A 17,795-nucleotide genomic window follows, 5' to 3' on the forward strand; every position below is an offset into this window, starting at 1 on the left:
GCAGTTGTATATCTTTATTTAATCAGCTGGAAAAGTGCCAAATGGCTCCCAAGGTGAAAAATAAGGTGCTTTTATCCTCCTGGCCCTGTGTGCCGGAGTGGAGCAATGGTCCTGTCGTGTAATGAGCTGAGTCAGCATAGGGAATACAAATTCTATTCCCCTGCAGACTGTCAGCCCTGTTACCCTTCTGCAGGCTGCCACATTCACTGAGCTGGGCTGGCTCATGTGCTGTGGCCTTTCTGTCAGGCTGTGCAATAATGTGCTCGGGTTTTATGGTGTTCAGACTCATCAGCTGGTTTTTTTCCCTCCTCTGTCCCAGGTCACACGAGAAGGGGCTGAACACCCATGGACTGTCCTGGCTGCAGAACTCAGATGTGTGAGTTTACCCACTTAAAGGGGGTTGCTGTTCTGGCATCATCATTGCCCACTCTGTGCCAGCCCCACTCCTCAGGCCAGGAGCAGGAGCTGCAGGGTGCCAGTGGTGCCTTGGTGAGCAGAAAGTGTGAGCCCAGGCTCTGTTGGTGGGGCAGAGCCAAGGACAATCAGTGTCCCAGCTCTGGAAGTGTCCTACAAGTCTGGCTTGGCATAAATCCTGGGCTAAGCTCTGGTTTTCTTGTGCTTTGCCTGGCACATCAAAAGTCTCTCTCAGTTTAACAAGAACCAAGCCCATGGGGAGTGTTTACAGATCTGTACTGTCTCTCTGAGGCTGAGCTGCATTTTTTCTGCACCTAGTCCATGCAACAAATGACTTGGAAAGCAGAAAGTTCAGGGAAGCACCTGCTGCCCTCACCTGCTGTTGCAGGGAATGAAACCCAAGTGTGCTATGAATCCTGATAAGAAAATAACCTTCTGTAACTGTTACATTAATCAGTCTCTATAGTATGAGACTCTATTAAGTTTGTTAATGTGTATTAGTTTGTATTGTACACTGTAATGGAAAGAGGACTGAGAACTTTGTTCATCCTTAAATAAAACAAGTTAAAGGACAGGCCAGCCCCAGGAAAAAGGATTTTGCTTCTTGGAAGCCTAGAGCTGCCCATGAAGAATGGGCACCTCTAAAGGACACCTCTAGTGAGCCAAGGTAATGCCAGCATCCTCTAACACATCTGCCAGCTTTGTCTGGGACCAGAGCTAAGTAACTACAGCAAGACTGGCTCCAGGAACAGCTGGGTCATTAGGCAAGCAGCACAAAAGCTGCAAAACCATAGCTGCTTTGCCAAGTTTTGCTCTGATTAACAATCAGTGGTGTGGGTGCTGGTGATCAGCCACATTGTGCTGTACCCGGACGTTTGATGGCTACAGAAAGCCTGTGTAAAACCACATTTAAGGTGCCCCAGTTTGGCTGGGACATCTTTTGAGACAGTTTTCCTGGGTGCTTGAGAGGACAGTGATGATCCAGACTGCTGCTGGCCATGCTGTGACGAGACCAGGGCCACCCCGGGCACAAGGTACCAACCCTCGCCACGGTGGCCGCGGGGCTGCATCCGCCCAGCCCGGGGCGCTGGGAGCTCTCACCGCCCGGTGCTCCGGGAGCCGCGCCCTGGCGCCGGGGAGGGACGGAGGGCGGGGATGTGTTACCGTGGGTGCTATCCCCGGGAGCAGCCCCGCTCCCCCCGCCGGCTGCCGCGCTACCTGCGCCCGCTCCCCGCGTCACCGAGCCCGGGATATAAAGCGCGGGCGGCCGCGCATCCCCAGCGCTGCTCCCGGGCCGCGCATCCCCACATCCCTGCTCCGCATCCCCGCATCCCCAGCGCTGCTCCCGGGACGCGCAGCTCCTCATCCTTCCAGCTCCGCCGAGCCAGCCGCTCGCAGAGGCAGCGGAGATGTTTTATTCGGGCATCCTGACAGAGCCGAGCAGGAAAGAAGTGGAGATAAGGGAAGCGGCGTCTCTCCGCCAGCAGAGGAGGATGAAGCAGGCGGTTCAGTTCATCCACAAGGATTCTGCAGATCTCCTCCCTCTGGACGGGCTGAAGAAGCTGGGCACGTCGAAGGATACTGTAAGGCTCTGTTGTGTTTATTGGAAGGACTGCTAGGGCAGTGCCCGTGTCTCTCTTCACGCTGTTTTTCTGTTAGGAGAAGTTGGTTGCCTGTGGGAACTGATTGTGAAAAATGGGACTGTAGCATGCAAAGGAAGGGGGTAGAAATATGATGGTAGTTATGGCATGTAAATGGAAGGGAGTAGAAATCTGATGGTACTTATAGCCACAGCTGTTTTCTTCTAGTAAGTACTTTTAGATGCCTGGCATTCAGAGTTAATGGCATTTATTTTTTTTTAATTATTTTTTTCACTTTTGCATGAAAATGGCATTCTGTTTGCAGTACGGAATTCCTCTCTGGGTCAGAGTAAGTCAAAATGACTTCATACAATGCATATGTACACACACATGCTGGCCTGTGATCTATATGTATACACAACACATAATCATAAAGATTCAGTGATGTATAGTCACTGGTATTTCAAAATATAAAACTCTCAAGATCACACTTCAATAAAGGCCAGTGTATATATGGGGTTTCTTAAACCAAAGAGACATAGTTTTAGGTTTAAAACATTTACATATGCAGTGATCTATGTGATCCTGTACTTGGTGTTATTCACCATGTCTGGGGGCTGGAGAGCATTTCTAAATACTGTGCAAACATTTCAGCATTCTCTGCTGGGAAAGGATACCCCAATGTAACATCAACAGTTCTGACATAAGGAGTAAAATTTAGAAAACATATCTACCAGGGAAAGCTCATTTAGGTTTTTTGCCCAAGTGTTGAAAATATCTTGCATCTTGTAAAACAGTATTTTCTTTTTTTCCAATGCACGATATGGGTTTTATTGTAAACCAAAGTAAATATTTTTATTTTTAGTGTTTTGTTTTGACAGAGCCTTCCTGCTCAGCTGGGTTAGGCTTGAGACAAGTGGAATGAGTTGGCTGTTCTCTGCAGTGCACATGGAGGTGATTTTTTTTTTATATCTCAAGGGTTTTGCAATTGCAGGAAGTGAAGCTCCTGCCCAGGGAAAGGCTCAGAAGGAGCTTTCCTGGTCACCAGTGAATTGCAGCTCTCCAGCAGGGAGTTGAAGTGCTTTTCAGGGAGGGATGGCTTTATTACTGTTTTCAGCAGAGTCTAAATGACATTTTGTGGCTCTGTGACCCTCAGTGAGCAGCAGGACTGAGTCCCTGCCGTGGGTTCTGCTCTGCCCAGGTAAGAATCAACAGGTAGCAGGAGCCAGGGGCACTGAGCACTGAAGTCCCCTGCCCTGCAGAGCAAGGACCAGGTTTTGTACCAGCACCAGGGGCAGAGCAGGGGCTCCTTGACACAGAAATGTCCCTCGAGGTGTCCTCCCTGCTCCTGTGCAGCAGCACCATCCCTGCTGCACCCACAGCCCCTGCAAGGAGGATCTGCCTGGGGGGCCCTCTCCAGGGATGTGCCAAAGCCCTGGGGAGGGCCACAGCTCCCAGATCCCTCCAAGAACAAAAAGAAGGAGGTGAGGTGGCAGAGGTGAGATGCCCATGGGGCTGGGGTGAGACCCCAGCTGGTCTGGGCCCCCCCCTGCAAAATGCCCCTTGTCCCCATGTCACCATGGGGGGGTGGCACGTGTGGCCAGGGCTCCCTTGGCCACAGCCTCCTGCCCCAGGGGGTGTGCAGGGAGTCCCCAGCGTGAGGGCACTGGCCCTGGCCTGTTCCCACAGCTGCAGAGAGGATCCTGTGGTTTCAGACATGCGTCCCTGGGGTGTGTTGCAGTGAAGTGATGCTGCCACACTCACCCCTGACACAGCCTGGGTGGGAAAGGGCACTGCTGGGAGACCACACTGTGTGTCCCCACTGCTGGGGCTGCCTGGATGTCACAAGGGCTGTCCCCAGGAGGAGTGGGACACTGTGCATCTCTGAGACTGGAGACCCTCCAGAATATGGGGCTTCACTTTGGCGTGGCCCCAAATTGAGAGGCCCATGCCCAGAGGGACTGAGCTGCATGATCAGGAGGCCCAGGGCACCAGAGCTCTTGGCCCAAGGTGTTTGCATGGCCTCCCTGAGGATGGTTGTGCCTGTGCCCATGGAGCAGCAGGTTCCTGTGCTGGAGCTGCGTGGCCGCTCAGGGGCTCCTGGCGTTATTAATGCAGGGCTTCCCCTGGGGCTTTTCCAGCAGCCTTGGCAGGAGCAGAGATGAGAGAACAGCTCCTCAGAGATGGTGACAGGTGGTGAGAACAGATCCTGTCTGTCACTGTGGCAGCTGGCACTGCAGTTTTGGGGAGAAATCCCCTTCCTTGTGGCCCTGGTGTGGGGGTTCTGTGCACAGCAGAGCTGCTGCAGGTCAGCAGGGTGGGTGTGCTGGCATCCCCTGTCTGTGTGCCATCACTCAGCTCTCCTGGTGATGCTGTGCACAGGCAGGTTTGATAAATGCTGCTTGTGATCATCCATTTCAATGCTCTCATCATTCCCAGTGAATTACTCTGGCTCAGACAGAACTCCAGCTCCTTGTTCCCTTTATGTACTGCCCTCTGTCCAGTATGAGACCAAGCTGTAGCAAAGCATACACTGAATTTGGCAAATGTTATGCTAGATGTGGAGAACAGAAATGGCTTTGTTTTGATGCCTTTTCCCTCTATTATCCTCTTTTCTGCAGCCCAAAAACTGGCCTGAGATGGTCTTTAGCTGGGATGGGGCTTCCTGACAGGGTAACCACAGCCCCCCTCCCAGCCTGGCCAGGCCATGCTGGCCCTTGCAGCTCCTCCTGGTGCTCTGACACTTGTCACTTGCCCCCAGAGCCACCAGACCGGTTTGGAGCAGCTTTGTCTGGAACAGCCCCGCATCATTTGACAACCTGGGCAGCAGAGTTATAAATAGTAACAAAAACAGCAACAAAGGCATTTCCCGTTTCCATCGTGCTCTCAGAGCTCCCCTGGGTGCCCCCTGGCCCCAGCCCCAGCTCCCCACAGCTGGGGCAGCATGGATGGACTGCAGCACGTTGAGGAGTCCCCAGTGCCCTGCTGTGCATGCCCAGAGTTTGGTGTGTCTCACCTGGAGTGCCAAACTCTCTGATGCTGTGTGCTCTGCCTGGCCCAGAGAGCTGGCTGCTGCCTGGGCACACAGGGGCAGCTCTGTCCCCCCTCAGCACCCCAGGAGAGGGGCTGACAGCACATGATGCTGTCAGGGACCTGTGAGCTTGGGTGAAGGGTGGGAAGAAGAGAGAGAAATTGATTATTTCTTGGGATTAGCTCTGTTGATGCATTAAAACTCTTTTTTTCCCTCCTCCTCTACTGTCTAGGTACAGAAAAAAGGGCAAACCTCTTGAGATGGATTTGTGGAGGAGGGGAGCTGGTATCTTCCCTGACTTTCACCTCCACCTCAGTGAAATTGTTGATGGATCTTGTTATCCCCAGATCTGGAAGCCAAATAGAGGGAAACCTGCCAGGGAAATGAATACTGCAAGCTGCAGCAATGCACTTGCTTGCAAATCACAGAGGAACAAAGCTGGGCAGAATTATTTGTGCTTCTGACAGACAGTGGTAACTAAGGTCAGCCGTAGATGGTGTCTCCCCTCGCTTCTTTAGGTCTTCACTGTGACATTTTTAGGGGATCATAGCTTTTTGCAAATCTTGGGGTTGGAAATGGACCCATCTTATGAAAAAAATCCTGATTTCTGTTTACGTAGTGCTGAATGATAAAAGGAAAACTTATTTTTCTGCTGACACAACGAAATGTAACATTCTATACTTTTATAAAACTTTCAACAGTTTTTTGCAACACAAAGGAATATTGTGCCAGGTGATCTGGGTTCCTTCAAACACTGCCAGGCCCAGGCTGGAGGGAGAACACAGCTGCCTTCCCCACTGCTGTCAGGAGGAGGTTTTCCTCCTCTCCTCCCTCCCTCCCAGACATGGTCTGCTTGCAGTTTGCCAGCAAAAATGTGCATTTGCAAATGTCCCCTGGCACATTATCCATTTACCAAGTACATATCCATCACTTGAGTCATCTCTGTGACTAACATCCCTCACTCTGGTGCACACAAGAGTCAAGGGAAATCCAAGTTAAAGCAAACTAATTAATAGCCTGAGACAGGATGGTGCTGCAGGGAACCTTTTCAGCCCCCTCTTGCCAGATTATTGCTGTATTGGAGCACAACATAAGGAATATTTGTCTCCCTAGAGGAAGAATTTGCTGTGGTTTTCAGAAGGGCAAGCATCAACAAAAGACAATCCCATTTCTGCTGGTAACTTGTGACTCCTGAGTGATGGATTTGTTCTTTTTGGTGATTGATCCCATGGAAGATTCATAAAAACCAGGGATTGAGAAAAACCCATATATGCTACTGATTAACAATCCATAGGAGAACTTGTAGTTAAAAAAATGGGTTGAATTAAATGGTAGGTGACAGTCAAAATAGCAGTGAGGTGGTGGAGATTGAGGCCAGGCAGATGAGAAGAGGCTGATGGCATTCAGAATTTCTCTTGGTGCTGCCTGGGTGGGGCTGGGCACAAGGAGGTGCCCACTGAGGGCAGGCTGTCTTCTGCCAGCTGGGTGAGCATCATCATTTACTTCTACACTGCCCTAGCCTTCCTTTTGTGGTTTGTAAATGATGTGAATAATTAGTGTTCCAGCTGTGTTCCTGAGCTGCAGTCAAACCTAAAGGGTGAAAGGACATCCCATCCACTGTCAGAAAACCCTGGCCTGCATTTTTGCTCTGGTGAGGAGTGCTGGAGGTGATGACAGGGCTGGAGGTGATCACAGTGCTGACTCTGCCCCTACAGCTTCTGCCTCGTGCAGGGAGCTCTCACTTCCAAACTGTTCTGCTTGTCCCTCACACAGGGCCCAGCAGCAGTGCAGCCAGTGCCTGCCTTTGGTGCAGTCAAGTGATGCTGGTTTCTGCTGCTTGGCCTCACTGAAGGCAGCACCATGTCAGAGCTGATTCCTCCCCGTCAGGAGTTGGTGCTCAGACTCAGGATGTGCTCTGGGGCGGGCTGGTCAGACACAGCACCTGCAGCCCCAAATGGCCATGGCATTTTATTTCAAGCAGCAGAAGGCAGGAGGGTGGAAAGTGGGGACACCAGGAGCTGCCATGTGCCAGTGCCCACTGGTGCTGTGCAGCTGCCCCAGCCCACCGGTCTGGTCCGGCTCCGCTGCCCGCGCCGCACCCACAGCGCGATCTGACGTGCCAAGGTGGCTGCAGTTATTTTAGGAGGATGCCAAGTTGCATCAGACTTCTGGAAGTGGTGTTATTTAACGTGCTGTGCACAAAGGTGGGCACTGGCCAACCTGGGGAGCCACGGCCCAAGGTTTTCAAAGTTACCCTGACTCTGATATTCCTTTGGGATGAGGAGGTTTTCTGGTTCAGATGTCTCTGCTGGCATACAGGCATGTTTAACATCAATGCAAAAATTCAGGGATAAGCCAGAAAAAATGTCTCACCATGGAGAAATTAAAATCAGAAGGAAAGGCATTAATGGGGAGGGCAGATTAGCTGAGCAGAGAAATGAGCAGATAATCAGGCAGAGTCATTTCACCTCCAGCAGAGTGTGTGCATCCATCTGAGATGAACATTAAACATAAAAAGGCTTTTGGGAAAGAGGTTGGAGGAGATCTTGAGAGGCAAAATGCCTCTCCCAGAGCAAATGGAAACAACAGAGAAAGAAAGAAATGCTGGGAATTCTGGGAGAATACCTACCTGCCTCAGATGAACTTACCTCTTTCCTTCCTCTCCCTTTCCTCTCGTGGTATGGCACTCAGGATTGGTCCCATTTAGCAGCTAAATAAAAGTACAGGGGAAAGAGGCACAGGGGGCAATTTTAGACATTATTCATACTAAAGTGGTGAATATAATTGGAAAAGTGATTTGTTGCATCCTAATTTTTCACATCACTATGGAATTCCCTTCAAGAAGAGATGAAGACAGTTGCGGTTGAAACGCCAGCTTGAAAAGGCCGGACTTGTTTGGATTCCTGTATGCAATCAAACCTTGAATTTGAGTTTGGTAAAAGAAAGGCATCCCTCCAAGGTCTCAAAGGTTGATAGTTTGAAAGTATTATTTCCTTTGTAAAACCAAGTTCTTTTCAGTCAAAGACAGGTAAGCCAGAACTAGCTGGGAAGAACAGCTATAGTGTGGGAATTAGGGAGAGTGAGACTTTAGGACCTGCTTCCCATGCCAGCAGTGCTGGCCCATGGGCACCACAGGCAGCTGGATGACACAGAACACTGTGTGGCTTTCCTCTGACTTCAGCCTGCTCTTCTGTGTGTGCTCTCCCTTACAGCAACCACATAACATCCTGCAGAAGCGCCTGATGGAGACAAACCTATCCAAGTTCCGAGGCAGCTGGGCTCCAAAGGATCTCTCACCACAGACCAACAAGCTGAACCAAGCCAAACTGGGCAGCTCAGGGAAAACTGAGGATGAAGAGCTCATAGTGGTGAGCTGCCAGGTAATAGTCCCTCCACAGCCTTTTGTGGTTTTTTTTCCTGCAGATTTTATTTCCCACAGTCTCAGGCTGTGCTCTTGTTCTGCATGTTTCCCAGCCAGGTTTGTGCTCCCACAGGACTGTCACAGCTCTGGGGATACACTCCCTCTGCAGCTCCAGGCTGCTGTGGCAGAGATGCCCACTTGGGAATCACAGAGAGAACTGGTGTGGTGGGTGTCTTCCCTTGCACATCAGGGCAGAGGGGATAGCTAAGCTGGGGCAGCATGCTGAAATGCTGGGGTGTAATTATCCATGGCAAATCCTTGTGTTCACAGCCTGCTTGTTTTCCTCAAGTGCCATCCCTATTTTCTTTGCCCAGGGGCAATTTCACATTTCTCTTCCTTAGCCCCGTGTTCATTTCTATTTCCCACTCTCCACAGCATTCCCTCCTGCCTGGGGCTGCCCCATCTGCTCTCTGCAGGGGCAAACTGTAGAAACCCAGGGCACAGGGAATATTTCTGTGTCTGCTGTGGGGGTGCCCTGACCCCCAGGGGAGCACTGACTTTGACCCTCATTCATGGAGAAAGACTGGAATCCACAAAAGTGTGAAACAGATTATAGAGAGTAGTGTAGGTGTATCACTTAGATGAGAAATTTAGCTTTTGGGATTTTTAGTATGTTGTGGATGGAAGCAAGATGGAGGGCACAGGGTGTTGTCCTGGGTTTTTGCTTCATGCTTTTTCTTCCTTCTTCTTCATGGATTTGGGTGGCATTTTGTAATTGAGCAGAAAAGTCTGCATTGTGGGGTCTTTGGGATCAGTTATTGGGTTAAAAGGAAAAATAATCCAGGTGTCAGTTCTTAATTGGAGAGTTTAGACTTAAAAGACCTTGTACCAAGAGATTGTTGGCCATTTTGTGCTGTGCTAATGAAAAGCTGCTGAACTGACAGTAGTGAGACTGTTTTACTGATAAGAAATAATCAACACCTGAGTCCAAACATGAGCTACTGTCTCCAGTGCCTTCAGTGCAGACCCAGAGAAACTGATACAAATGAGCCAGGGAGGGCTTGGGACCCCATGAGCATCTGAGAGTGCAGGGGGCAGGGATGAGCTGGCATGGGAGAGTTCATGGGCACCAGAGCTCCTGGACACTCTGGTGCTCATCTTGCATCCCTCACATCATTTCCCATCTCCTCTTGCTCTTGCAGTGTGCGGGGAAGGAGCTGAAGGCCGTGGTGGACACTGGCTCACAGCACAACCTCATGTCAGCTGCCTGCCTGGACAGGCTGGGGTAACTATCCTGGGTTTCTGTTCTGCAGGGGCAGCACAGGCAGTGTCCTGGGGCTGGGGCTCTGCCCAGGTCAGTGATGGTCATTCTGGAAGGGCTGGGTGAGCCCCTGACCCTCCTGTCCCAACCAAATCCTGTCCCAATCTTAAATGGCAGGGAGGTGGAACAGAACAGGGTGCCACCCAATTCACCTCTGAGGGAATCCCTTCAGAGGGTTGGATGCATTTGCATGTTTTCACTGCCTGCTTGTCACTCAGTGCCTCACAAAACAGCTGAACCTTCCCCAGCCTTCTGTGTCCCCAGGGCAGCCCAGCCCTGCTCTGCAGGCTCCTGTGGCAGGACATGCCCCCAGCCTGCTGGCCCAGTAATGTATTTACATTTTCCCATGTAAAGAAGCTGTGTGCATGCATCTTCTCAGAACTGGGTGTCTGATGCTGCTCCCAGTTACAAATTGCTCTTGGTTAAAGGAAAAGGAAATGTATTTATGGATTATTAGAGGGGACTGACAGCCATTTGCAGCAAAACTCTCTGTCATCTCTGAGGAACAGGACCAGGCAGCAGCTCATAGGATATCAAGGAGGTTTTGGCACTTTATTGCCATGGAGTCATTGCTTTTTGCAGCTAACTTGCAATAATTATGAAAAAAAAAAAAAAAAGAAAATTACCCCTGCTACTGCACATCCCTGAATGAATGGTGCCTGTTCTCTCCTAACATTAATTACTTCTTTGCACAACAGTGCTTAGTGACTAGAAGGTGTTTGTGCTTAATCCAACCTGGGGAGCAGCTCAGGCAAGCTTAGGATGGCCACACGCTGGCATTTGGAGGGATTTCCTGCTCTGGGACAGTTCCTCTGCTCCCTGTGCTTTTTACATGGTTTTTTACAAGCTAAGAACTCCCAGTGCAGTTCTTGCAGCACTGCTCTGCTGCAGCAGCCCTGTCCTTCCAAGAGCACTGAAGAGAGGTCAGAGCCTGTTTTTCTGCCCAGGTCTCAGGGCACCTGATGCCTCGAAGCAGCACTTGTGTGTTTGATGCTCAGGCTCAATTCCCCCTTTCTTTTTCAAAGATTTTTTGTGTCTTTGTCATGATGCCAGTCACTCTCTCCCCCTCACCCTGAGGAAAGCAGTGCAGTAGGCTCACAGCTTGCCAGTAGGAGAAATCCCCTGTGGAGCTGTAGGAGGAGCAGGAGGCAGCCAAGGAACTCATGAACTTCTGATTGATGTGCTCCTGCTGATTTTTAAGGCCACACTCCAAGAAAGTAGCAGAGGGGATCCAGCTCCTTTTCCCTGCTACCCCTCACCTGTGTTAAATGGTGTGGGCAATGCCCACCTCAGTCCTGGAGCCTCTCAAGGGGCTGGCCCCCAGGACAGACAGACACACACACACACACAAGCACTGCTGCAATGCGGCTCAACAGAAAGGCACCTCAAACAGCTGAAACTTGATCTGGCTTTTATCTGAGGGAGAGATCAGCACCTCAAACAGCCTTCCCATTAGATTCTAGTTCAGTTTAAAAGAGAAACTGAAGCTAAATATTTAATTAGTATTGTCAGACCACTTCAAAGGGTGTAGATAGAAACTGTACCTGAGGTATCTCTGACATCCTTTTTTGTTTTCTTTGGGCTGAATGTGATTGATCTGTCCCCATTTCCTCAGAACAAAGCCAGCAGCAGCACCTAACAAACTAACAAACATGGACTGGGCCACCCTGGGTGCGAGGCATGTTCTCCATCCCATGTGAGGTATGGAGAAAAGGGGGTGCCTTATTACTCTCTACAACTCCCCAAAAGGAGGCTCAAGTGAGGTAATGAGTGACAGCACCAGAGGAAATGGTTTCAGGTTGTGCCAGGTGAGGCTTAGTTTGGGTATCAGGAAAAATTTCTTCCCTGCAAGGGTGGTCAGGGCACTGAAGAAGCTGCTCAGTGAAGTGGTGGCATCACCGTGCCTGGAAGTGTTCAAAATATGTGTGGGTGTGGCATCTGGGAGCACAGCTGGACATGGTGACCTTAGAGGTCTGCTCCAGCCTCAGCATTTCTGTGATTCCATGGGGACACAGTGTCAGCTCCACTCGTGGAAGCTGGAGTGAACAGACCCTTCCTTACACCCACACTGCATTTGAAGCAATTCTCTATTCCCCAAGTCACGGGAAAATGTAGGAAAGAGATTCCTCTGGTAAAACCCAAAGTGCAGCACTGAGCTGTGCTTGGGCAGCACTGTGGGTCATGCTGAGGTCTGCTGGCAGTCTGCAGGTTACCCCCACAGAACCTGCCAGGGAAGCAGCTTTCCAACAACAGCAGGATAAATGAGCAAGCTAAGAGCACTTCAGGTGTAAGCACCCTCCAAACACCACTTGCTCCTTGCTGGAACAGCCAAGCCATGGCCACTTGATGTTAGGAGTGTTTTCAATGCCCACAGGTTAAAGGAGCATCTCAAAGCACTCCCTGTGGAAGAGGAGATGGTTTCCTTGCCAAACAAGGTGAAAGCCATCGGGCGGATCGAGTGTCTGTCGCTCACGGTGGGAGCGGTCCCCGTGGAGTGCGCTGCCCTCGTCGTGGGTGAGTGCGCCACCCTCTGCTCCTCCTCCCTGGGCTGGGCTCTGCTTCCTCCCACCCCAGCAGGAAAAACAGAGCTTTAGGAAGATGGTAAAATTCGAATAGAGTCAGTTCTTGTTCGGGTCCCCAGGGGGAAGGGGAGGATGTGTTCACAAGCTTGGCTTTGCCATGCTGATGGAGCAACCACTGCAGGCACATCTGCCTGCCCTCCTGTGCCCTCCTGTTCTCCTCTGAGTCAGTCCCTTTATAAACAGGGTTTTGCTTAGCACAGCAACCATGAAGGAAGGATGGAGTCACTGACAAAAAGCCCAGGAGGGCATTTTGAATGTATAAATCTGAAATGTCCTGTTTTTTTTTTTTTTCCAGAAGAAAATGACCAACCCTTTTCCTTTGGGCTGCAGACACTGAAGTCTCTGAAGGTAGGAGTTTTCCAGCAGGATGCTGCTGGGGGAGCTGGGACCACTCGAACTTGCTGTTTTCCCTCTTACCTAAAGATATTTATTCTCTCCAGTGTGTCATAAACATGGAGAAGCACCACCTGGTTCTGGGGCAGATGGACAGGGAGGAAATCCCGTTTGTGGGTGCTGACAGTGCTGAGGCAGGAGAGCAGTAAGTAGCCTGGGGAGGTGAGCTGCATGTGCATCTCTCAGCCTGCTGGCAGTGCCCCCTGGCAGGGCCACACAGAGCTGCCAGACCCTTGGCTGGAGGTGAGTGAGAGGTCAATGGCCCCGGCAGAAATTGTTTGCATCAGCTCATCAAATTTTGAAATGGAGTCCCGAGTTTTCAGCAGCCTTTGTCAGCTTTTGCTGCTTTTTTCTCCTAGTAAACATTGTGCATCAAAGCAAGTGTCTGACAAGACAGGCACAGGGGAATGCCTTAGGAAATGTACTTTTTGGAGGTCACCAAAAAGACTCCTTGAGGCTGCTTTGACAGCATTCGCACACAAATCTTTGTCTGGAAAATATTTATGAAGCAAGGCCAACAAACCCACATGGATGCTTGAGAGAGAGATCCTGCCTGCAGATAACGGTGTTGCCACTTCCCCCCCATCACCCCAGCAGCCCTCCTGCCAGCTCCTCCTGGTGTCCCAGATTTTTCCAGCCTTATCTCACTAAAGAGAGATAAATATGTGCTGTAAGTACAGCTCATATTTAAGTGTGTGTAGCCGTGGTGGCTGGCTCTGCAGGCAAGCAGGCAGGGCAAACCCCCACTCCCAGGCCCTGCATGGGGCTCTCTCTTGCAGGGTGCTCTGAATGAGAGATGTTTCTCTGATTGCTGCCTCTGACTCACGAAACCTGCGGGCACCGAGTGCCTGACAGGGCGTTTGCACTTCCGTGCCTTGGCAGGCAGCGCTTGTGGCTGCTCAGCAACCTAAAAAACCTTTGCTCACTGCTTGAGAAAGTGTGTCCGGTGGGCAATGTAGGTCAGCATCCTGTCGCGACCAGCCCCCGGGTTTGGGATGTCCTGCAGCCCCCGGGTTTGGGGATATCCTGCAGCCCCCGGGGTTTGGGATGTGCTGCAGCCCCCGGGGTTTGGGATGTGCTGCAGCCCCCGGGGTTTGGGATGTGCTGCAGCCCCGGGTTTGGGATGTCCTGCAGCCCCCGGGGTTTGGGGATGTGCTGCAGCCCCGGGTTTGGGGATGTGCTGCAGCCCCCGGGGTTTGGGATGTGCTGCAGCCCCCGGGGTTTGGGATGTCCTGCAGCCCCCGGGGTTTGGGATGTGCTGCAGCCCCGGGTTTGGGATGTCCTGCAGCCCCCGGCTTTGGGATGTGCTGCAGCCCCCGGGTTTGGGGATGTCCTGCAGCCCCGGGTTTGGGATGTGCTGCAGCCCCGGGTTTGGGATGTCCTGCAGCCCCCGGGTTTGGGATGTCCTGCAGCCCCCGGCTTTGGGATATCCTGCAGCCCCGGGTTTGGGATGTGCTGCAGCCCCGGGTTTGGGATGTGCTGCAGCCCCGTGCAGCTCAAACCTGCTGTGCTGGGAGCTGCCGGCTCCAGGAGCCTCGGAGGGAGCGGGGAAGGAGCGCCGCTCCCTCAGCTGATTGTGTGCATGGGGAGGGCAGCAGGGATGTAAGGGCTGGTCCGTGTCAGGAGCAGAGCTCAGGGTCCCTGCTCCGTGTCCAGGTCACCCCCTGGCATGTGTCCCGGAGAGCTGCTGGCCCTGGGGACAGCGTGTGAGCCCAGGGAGCGCCGGGCACACAGCGAGGGGAGCCAGGCAGGAGCACAGCCCGGGCCCCCTGCCTCCTTTGGGACACAGATGGACAGACACAGCGTGGCTCTGTCACTGCTGCACTGATAAATTATTTCTTAGAACTGCTTTAAAAGCCAAATTATGCTGCCTTTTTCTTTTTTTCTCTCTCCATAAAAAGCACCTGTTTTACTAAATGTCTTTTCCTTCTTGTTTCAGTTTGGAGGCATAAAGAGAAATTGAAACATCATCCCCACGTAGGAGCTTGATATCAAAGAAATCCTGTGCAGCTGTTCCAGATGAAACAGCAACGTGCTGCTTTGAAAATGTTTATACTAGGCTACAGCTTGAGTAGAGCTAAATGAAATCCTGTTTGTAGCCAGTAATTTAGAGATATTGTCATGTTTATCTATGGGTTTTGAGAAACAAATGTGTGCTTATTTTCTGGACTTTTCTATATAGTGTCCTCTTTATTACAAACAGTTGAGAAAACCTTACGAATTTCTTCTGATGAGAAAAATACTTTTTATAGTGGCCTCCTATGAGTTATTGTACTTAGCTGTGATTAGAGGCTACCAGAATGAGATTTTTATTAATGATTTTTCCAGGGGCTAAGCATTTATATTCACTTAATTGATATTGCCACATTCAAATGGCCATTACCAGGAAGTTACTCAGAGTAAAATAACAATGTTCATACCACCTAGGAATTATAGCTCATCCTGATAGCATAGTATTGTTGCCATGTAATTAGGGATGCAACTGCTGGCTTGATGACAAAGAGTAATTGCAGAATTATTAATGGGTTACAGGCTTCTCTGCAGTGGCATGGCAGAAGCACAGGAACAGGGTCTGGGAGGGCTCCCAGGGTGATCTCCCAGTGTGGGGCTGGTACCAGTGCTGGGGCTCGAAACCCTCTGAGCAGGGTCCTCTGGGCAAGTCTTGGCTGCCTTCCTGTGGGGGTGGACAAGTAAATCAATCATTACACCAGGCCAAAAAGCAACAAACGAGCACACAAGTGTGGTGTGTGGAAAGCAGGAGATGCAGTGCCCTTGGCTGCCCCTGCCAGCAGGACCTGTGCCTCTCCCTGCCCAGCCAGCACCCAGCCTGAAGCCCCTGCAGCGCCCGGGCCACGGCTGGTGCAGGTTATTGACCCCAGCTGCACTTCAGTGCTGGTGCCAGAGATGCCATGTTCTTTATACCTGTCTACAAACTGCTTGGGTTCCTAAGTGCAACCTTGATTCTTGGTCCTAAGTGCAACCTCCTCAGGGGAGATGGGAGTTTTTGCCAGGACAAGCCCTTCATTTGGTGTCACTGTCACAGGGTTGCTGCTTCCCGTGCCACACGGTATTGCCTGGGGGAGCCTGGCCTCGCACAAACGCAGCTTTTTATGTTTTCACAACCTGTTGGGAATGAATCGCTGTCATCTGCTGAAGAGGCATCTCTAAAATTCAGAATAATCTCCTTGTGATGTCGTGCATCTGCTGATGGCCAGTCCTGCTGCAGCTGGATCCCTAAGGGATGCAGCTGTGCTGCTCTGGTAGCTCTGACTTTCCAAAAGCGCTTTGGCCCCGCGTCGGCCGCAAGCACCGCCGGCATTCCCGCTTCGGAATCCTCTTGATGGTTTTGGCTCAGGATCAGAAAGTTTTGTCATCTCATGGCCTTTGGCAGCCAGGCTCCTGCCAGCTGATCCAGTGTGTGCCCACCCTGCCATCCCATGCCTGCCAGAGCATCTCAGCTGGAGCTTTATCTCCTGCAGTGGGTTTGAACCTCTTTTCGATATTGGGTATATCCAGCAAACCTGAACTATCTGTATTTTGAGCTATTTTCTATTTTGGTGATAAGTTTCAGTGCTTTCTCTACATACAGTATTTTATATAACACAGCTATAAATATAAATATATATATATATTTACAGGGTTGGGCTGCTTGGGTAGTCCCACTGATGTGTTGTAGAAATATTTCACTAAATATGAAATATATTTGATTATTTTATATGCTATGAGTTTGCTATTTTGGTACTTTTTTCTTTCTGTGCATATTACTGTGCTAAATGTCAAATTAAATCTAAATAAAGTTACACCATTATTGCTGTTTATTTGCTTGTGTGCTAGATAGGCTGTTTTTAATTTGTTTTCAGTGCATGCCTCTGTTAAGAAAAGGGTTTGTTTCATTCTTAGGTCTGTTGGGTCTCTACAGTGCTTTGGGAAATGCTGTTGGGAATTGCCATTGAACTGAGGGAGAGTGGCACTTGGGATGAATTAAGCAGGGCAGGCTAAATGGCACACAGCACTCAGGCTGAAAGGTGAGCACTTGAAATCCCAACCTTCTGTCACCATGGCTCTCCCTCCCGAGGGAGGAATGAGATCTATGAGATCCTGCTGTTTCCAGGTTTACCCTTTGGACAGCTGTTTTGGTGTTTATGTCGTGTTCAGTTAGCTTGCAGGATGGATATGAGAGTCCTTTGTAAACTCTGGAAAGCTGGGAAAAGAAAGTGGCCAGAACACGAGAGGTGAGGCACGAGTGCCACTTCCCCAAAACTCTGAGTCTGGATTTAGGGACTCCTGTCTCTGCCTGGATGGGCTTCAGGATTCTTCAGCAGTAGTTGAGGTCTGTCTTACTGATGAGAAATTATCCTTTCACCCACTCCAAGTCCTACAGCAACAATCTTTGGTGGAGCAGCAATACTCCACACCCAGTGAAATTGGTTCTCCTCAATGCTGGGCTGGCATTTTCTCTGAGCATGGAAAGAAACCATGTTCCAGCAATAAAATGGAGAAAAAAAATGAGAAGAATCAATGTACAGGCAAAAATAATGTCTCATGCTTCCTGGAGCTGCTACAGGATTCTAGATTTATTTGTGGTGCTAGAGAGCAGAGCCCCAGCACATGCAAGTTGAAAATCAATGGGCAAAATTCCATCCCTTCTGCACAGTGGGGCTAGCCCTGGAGATGGGGGCCCTCCAGAGGTGGCTCCTGTGAACAGGATAAGACAGGGCAGCTGCTATGGGAGACAGGCATTCCCCTCAGTCTAGAGGGATTACAGAATAGGGGAGGTGATATCAGATCTCTGTGTCAAGCACTTGCATGGTCACAGGGGTAAATGGAACAGCAGCTGAGCGTTGCAGAGCAGCTCCACAAGCCCTGCGTGCTGCTCCTGCTCCTCTCCAGCACAGCTGTGTGCCTGTGCCCCTTTGGCAACCTCTCCCTGGCATGGGTTTGCAGGAAGGCCTTGTAACCCAGGGACCTTGGCAGGAGGTGGGGGCAGAGAAGAGGGCAATGCCTGCAGCCATGCGGGATGGGGAGGACTCAGGAGATAAAGAAACAGCTGTGAGAGGATGTTATGAGAAGCGTCTTGGGTAGGAGAGGGTTTTTTTGAATGTTTTATTCAGCT

At 50.7% G+C, this 17,795-nt stretch overlaps 1 protein-coding gene across 1 annotated transcript; it reads left to right on the forward strand.

Annotated features, from left to right (window-relative positions):
- Positions 1 to 1,600: 1,600 nt before the first annotated feature.
- On the forward strand, positions 1,601 to 15,634 carry NRIP3 (nuclear receptor interacting protein 3). The gene is made up of 7 exons (XM_036384849.2): positions 1,601 to 1,997; positions 8,238 to 8,405; positions 9,589 to 9,671; positions 12,082 to 12,221; positions 12,585 to 12,637; positions 12,730 to 12,827; positions 14,622 to 15,634. Exons 1-7 carry the CDS (start codon positions 1,824 to 1,826, stop codon positions 14,632 to 14,634), a joined length of 729 nt encoding a protein of 242 aa, XP_036240742.1. The 5' UTR covers positions 1,601 to 1,823; the 3' UTR covers positions 14,635 to 15,634.
- Positions 15,635 to 17,795: the final 2,161 nt, after the last annotated feature.

The sequence above is a fragment of the Molothrus ater genome, chromosome 6 (genome assembly GCF_012460135.2).
Source record: "Molothrus ater isolate BHLD 08-10-18 breed brown headed cowbird chromosome 6, BPBGC_Mater_1.1, whole genome shotgun sequence".
NCBI lineage: Eukaryota > Metazoa > Chordata > Aves > Passeriformes > Icteridae > Molothrus > Molothrus ater.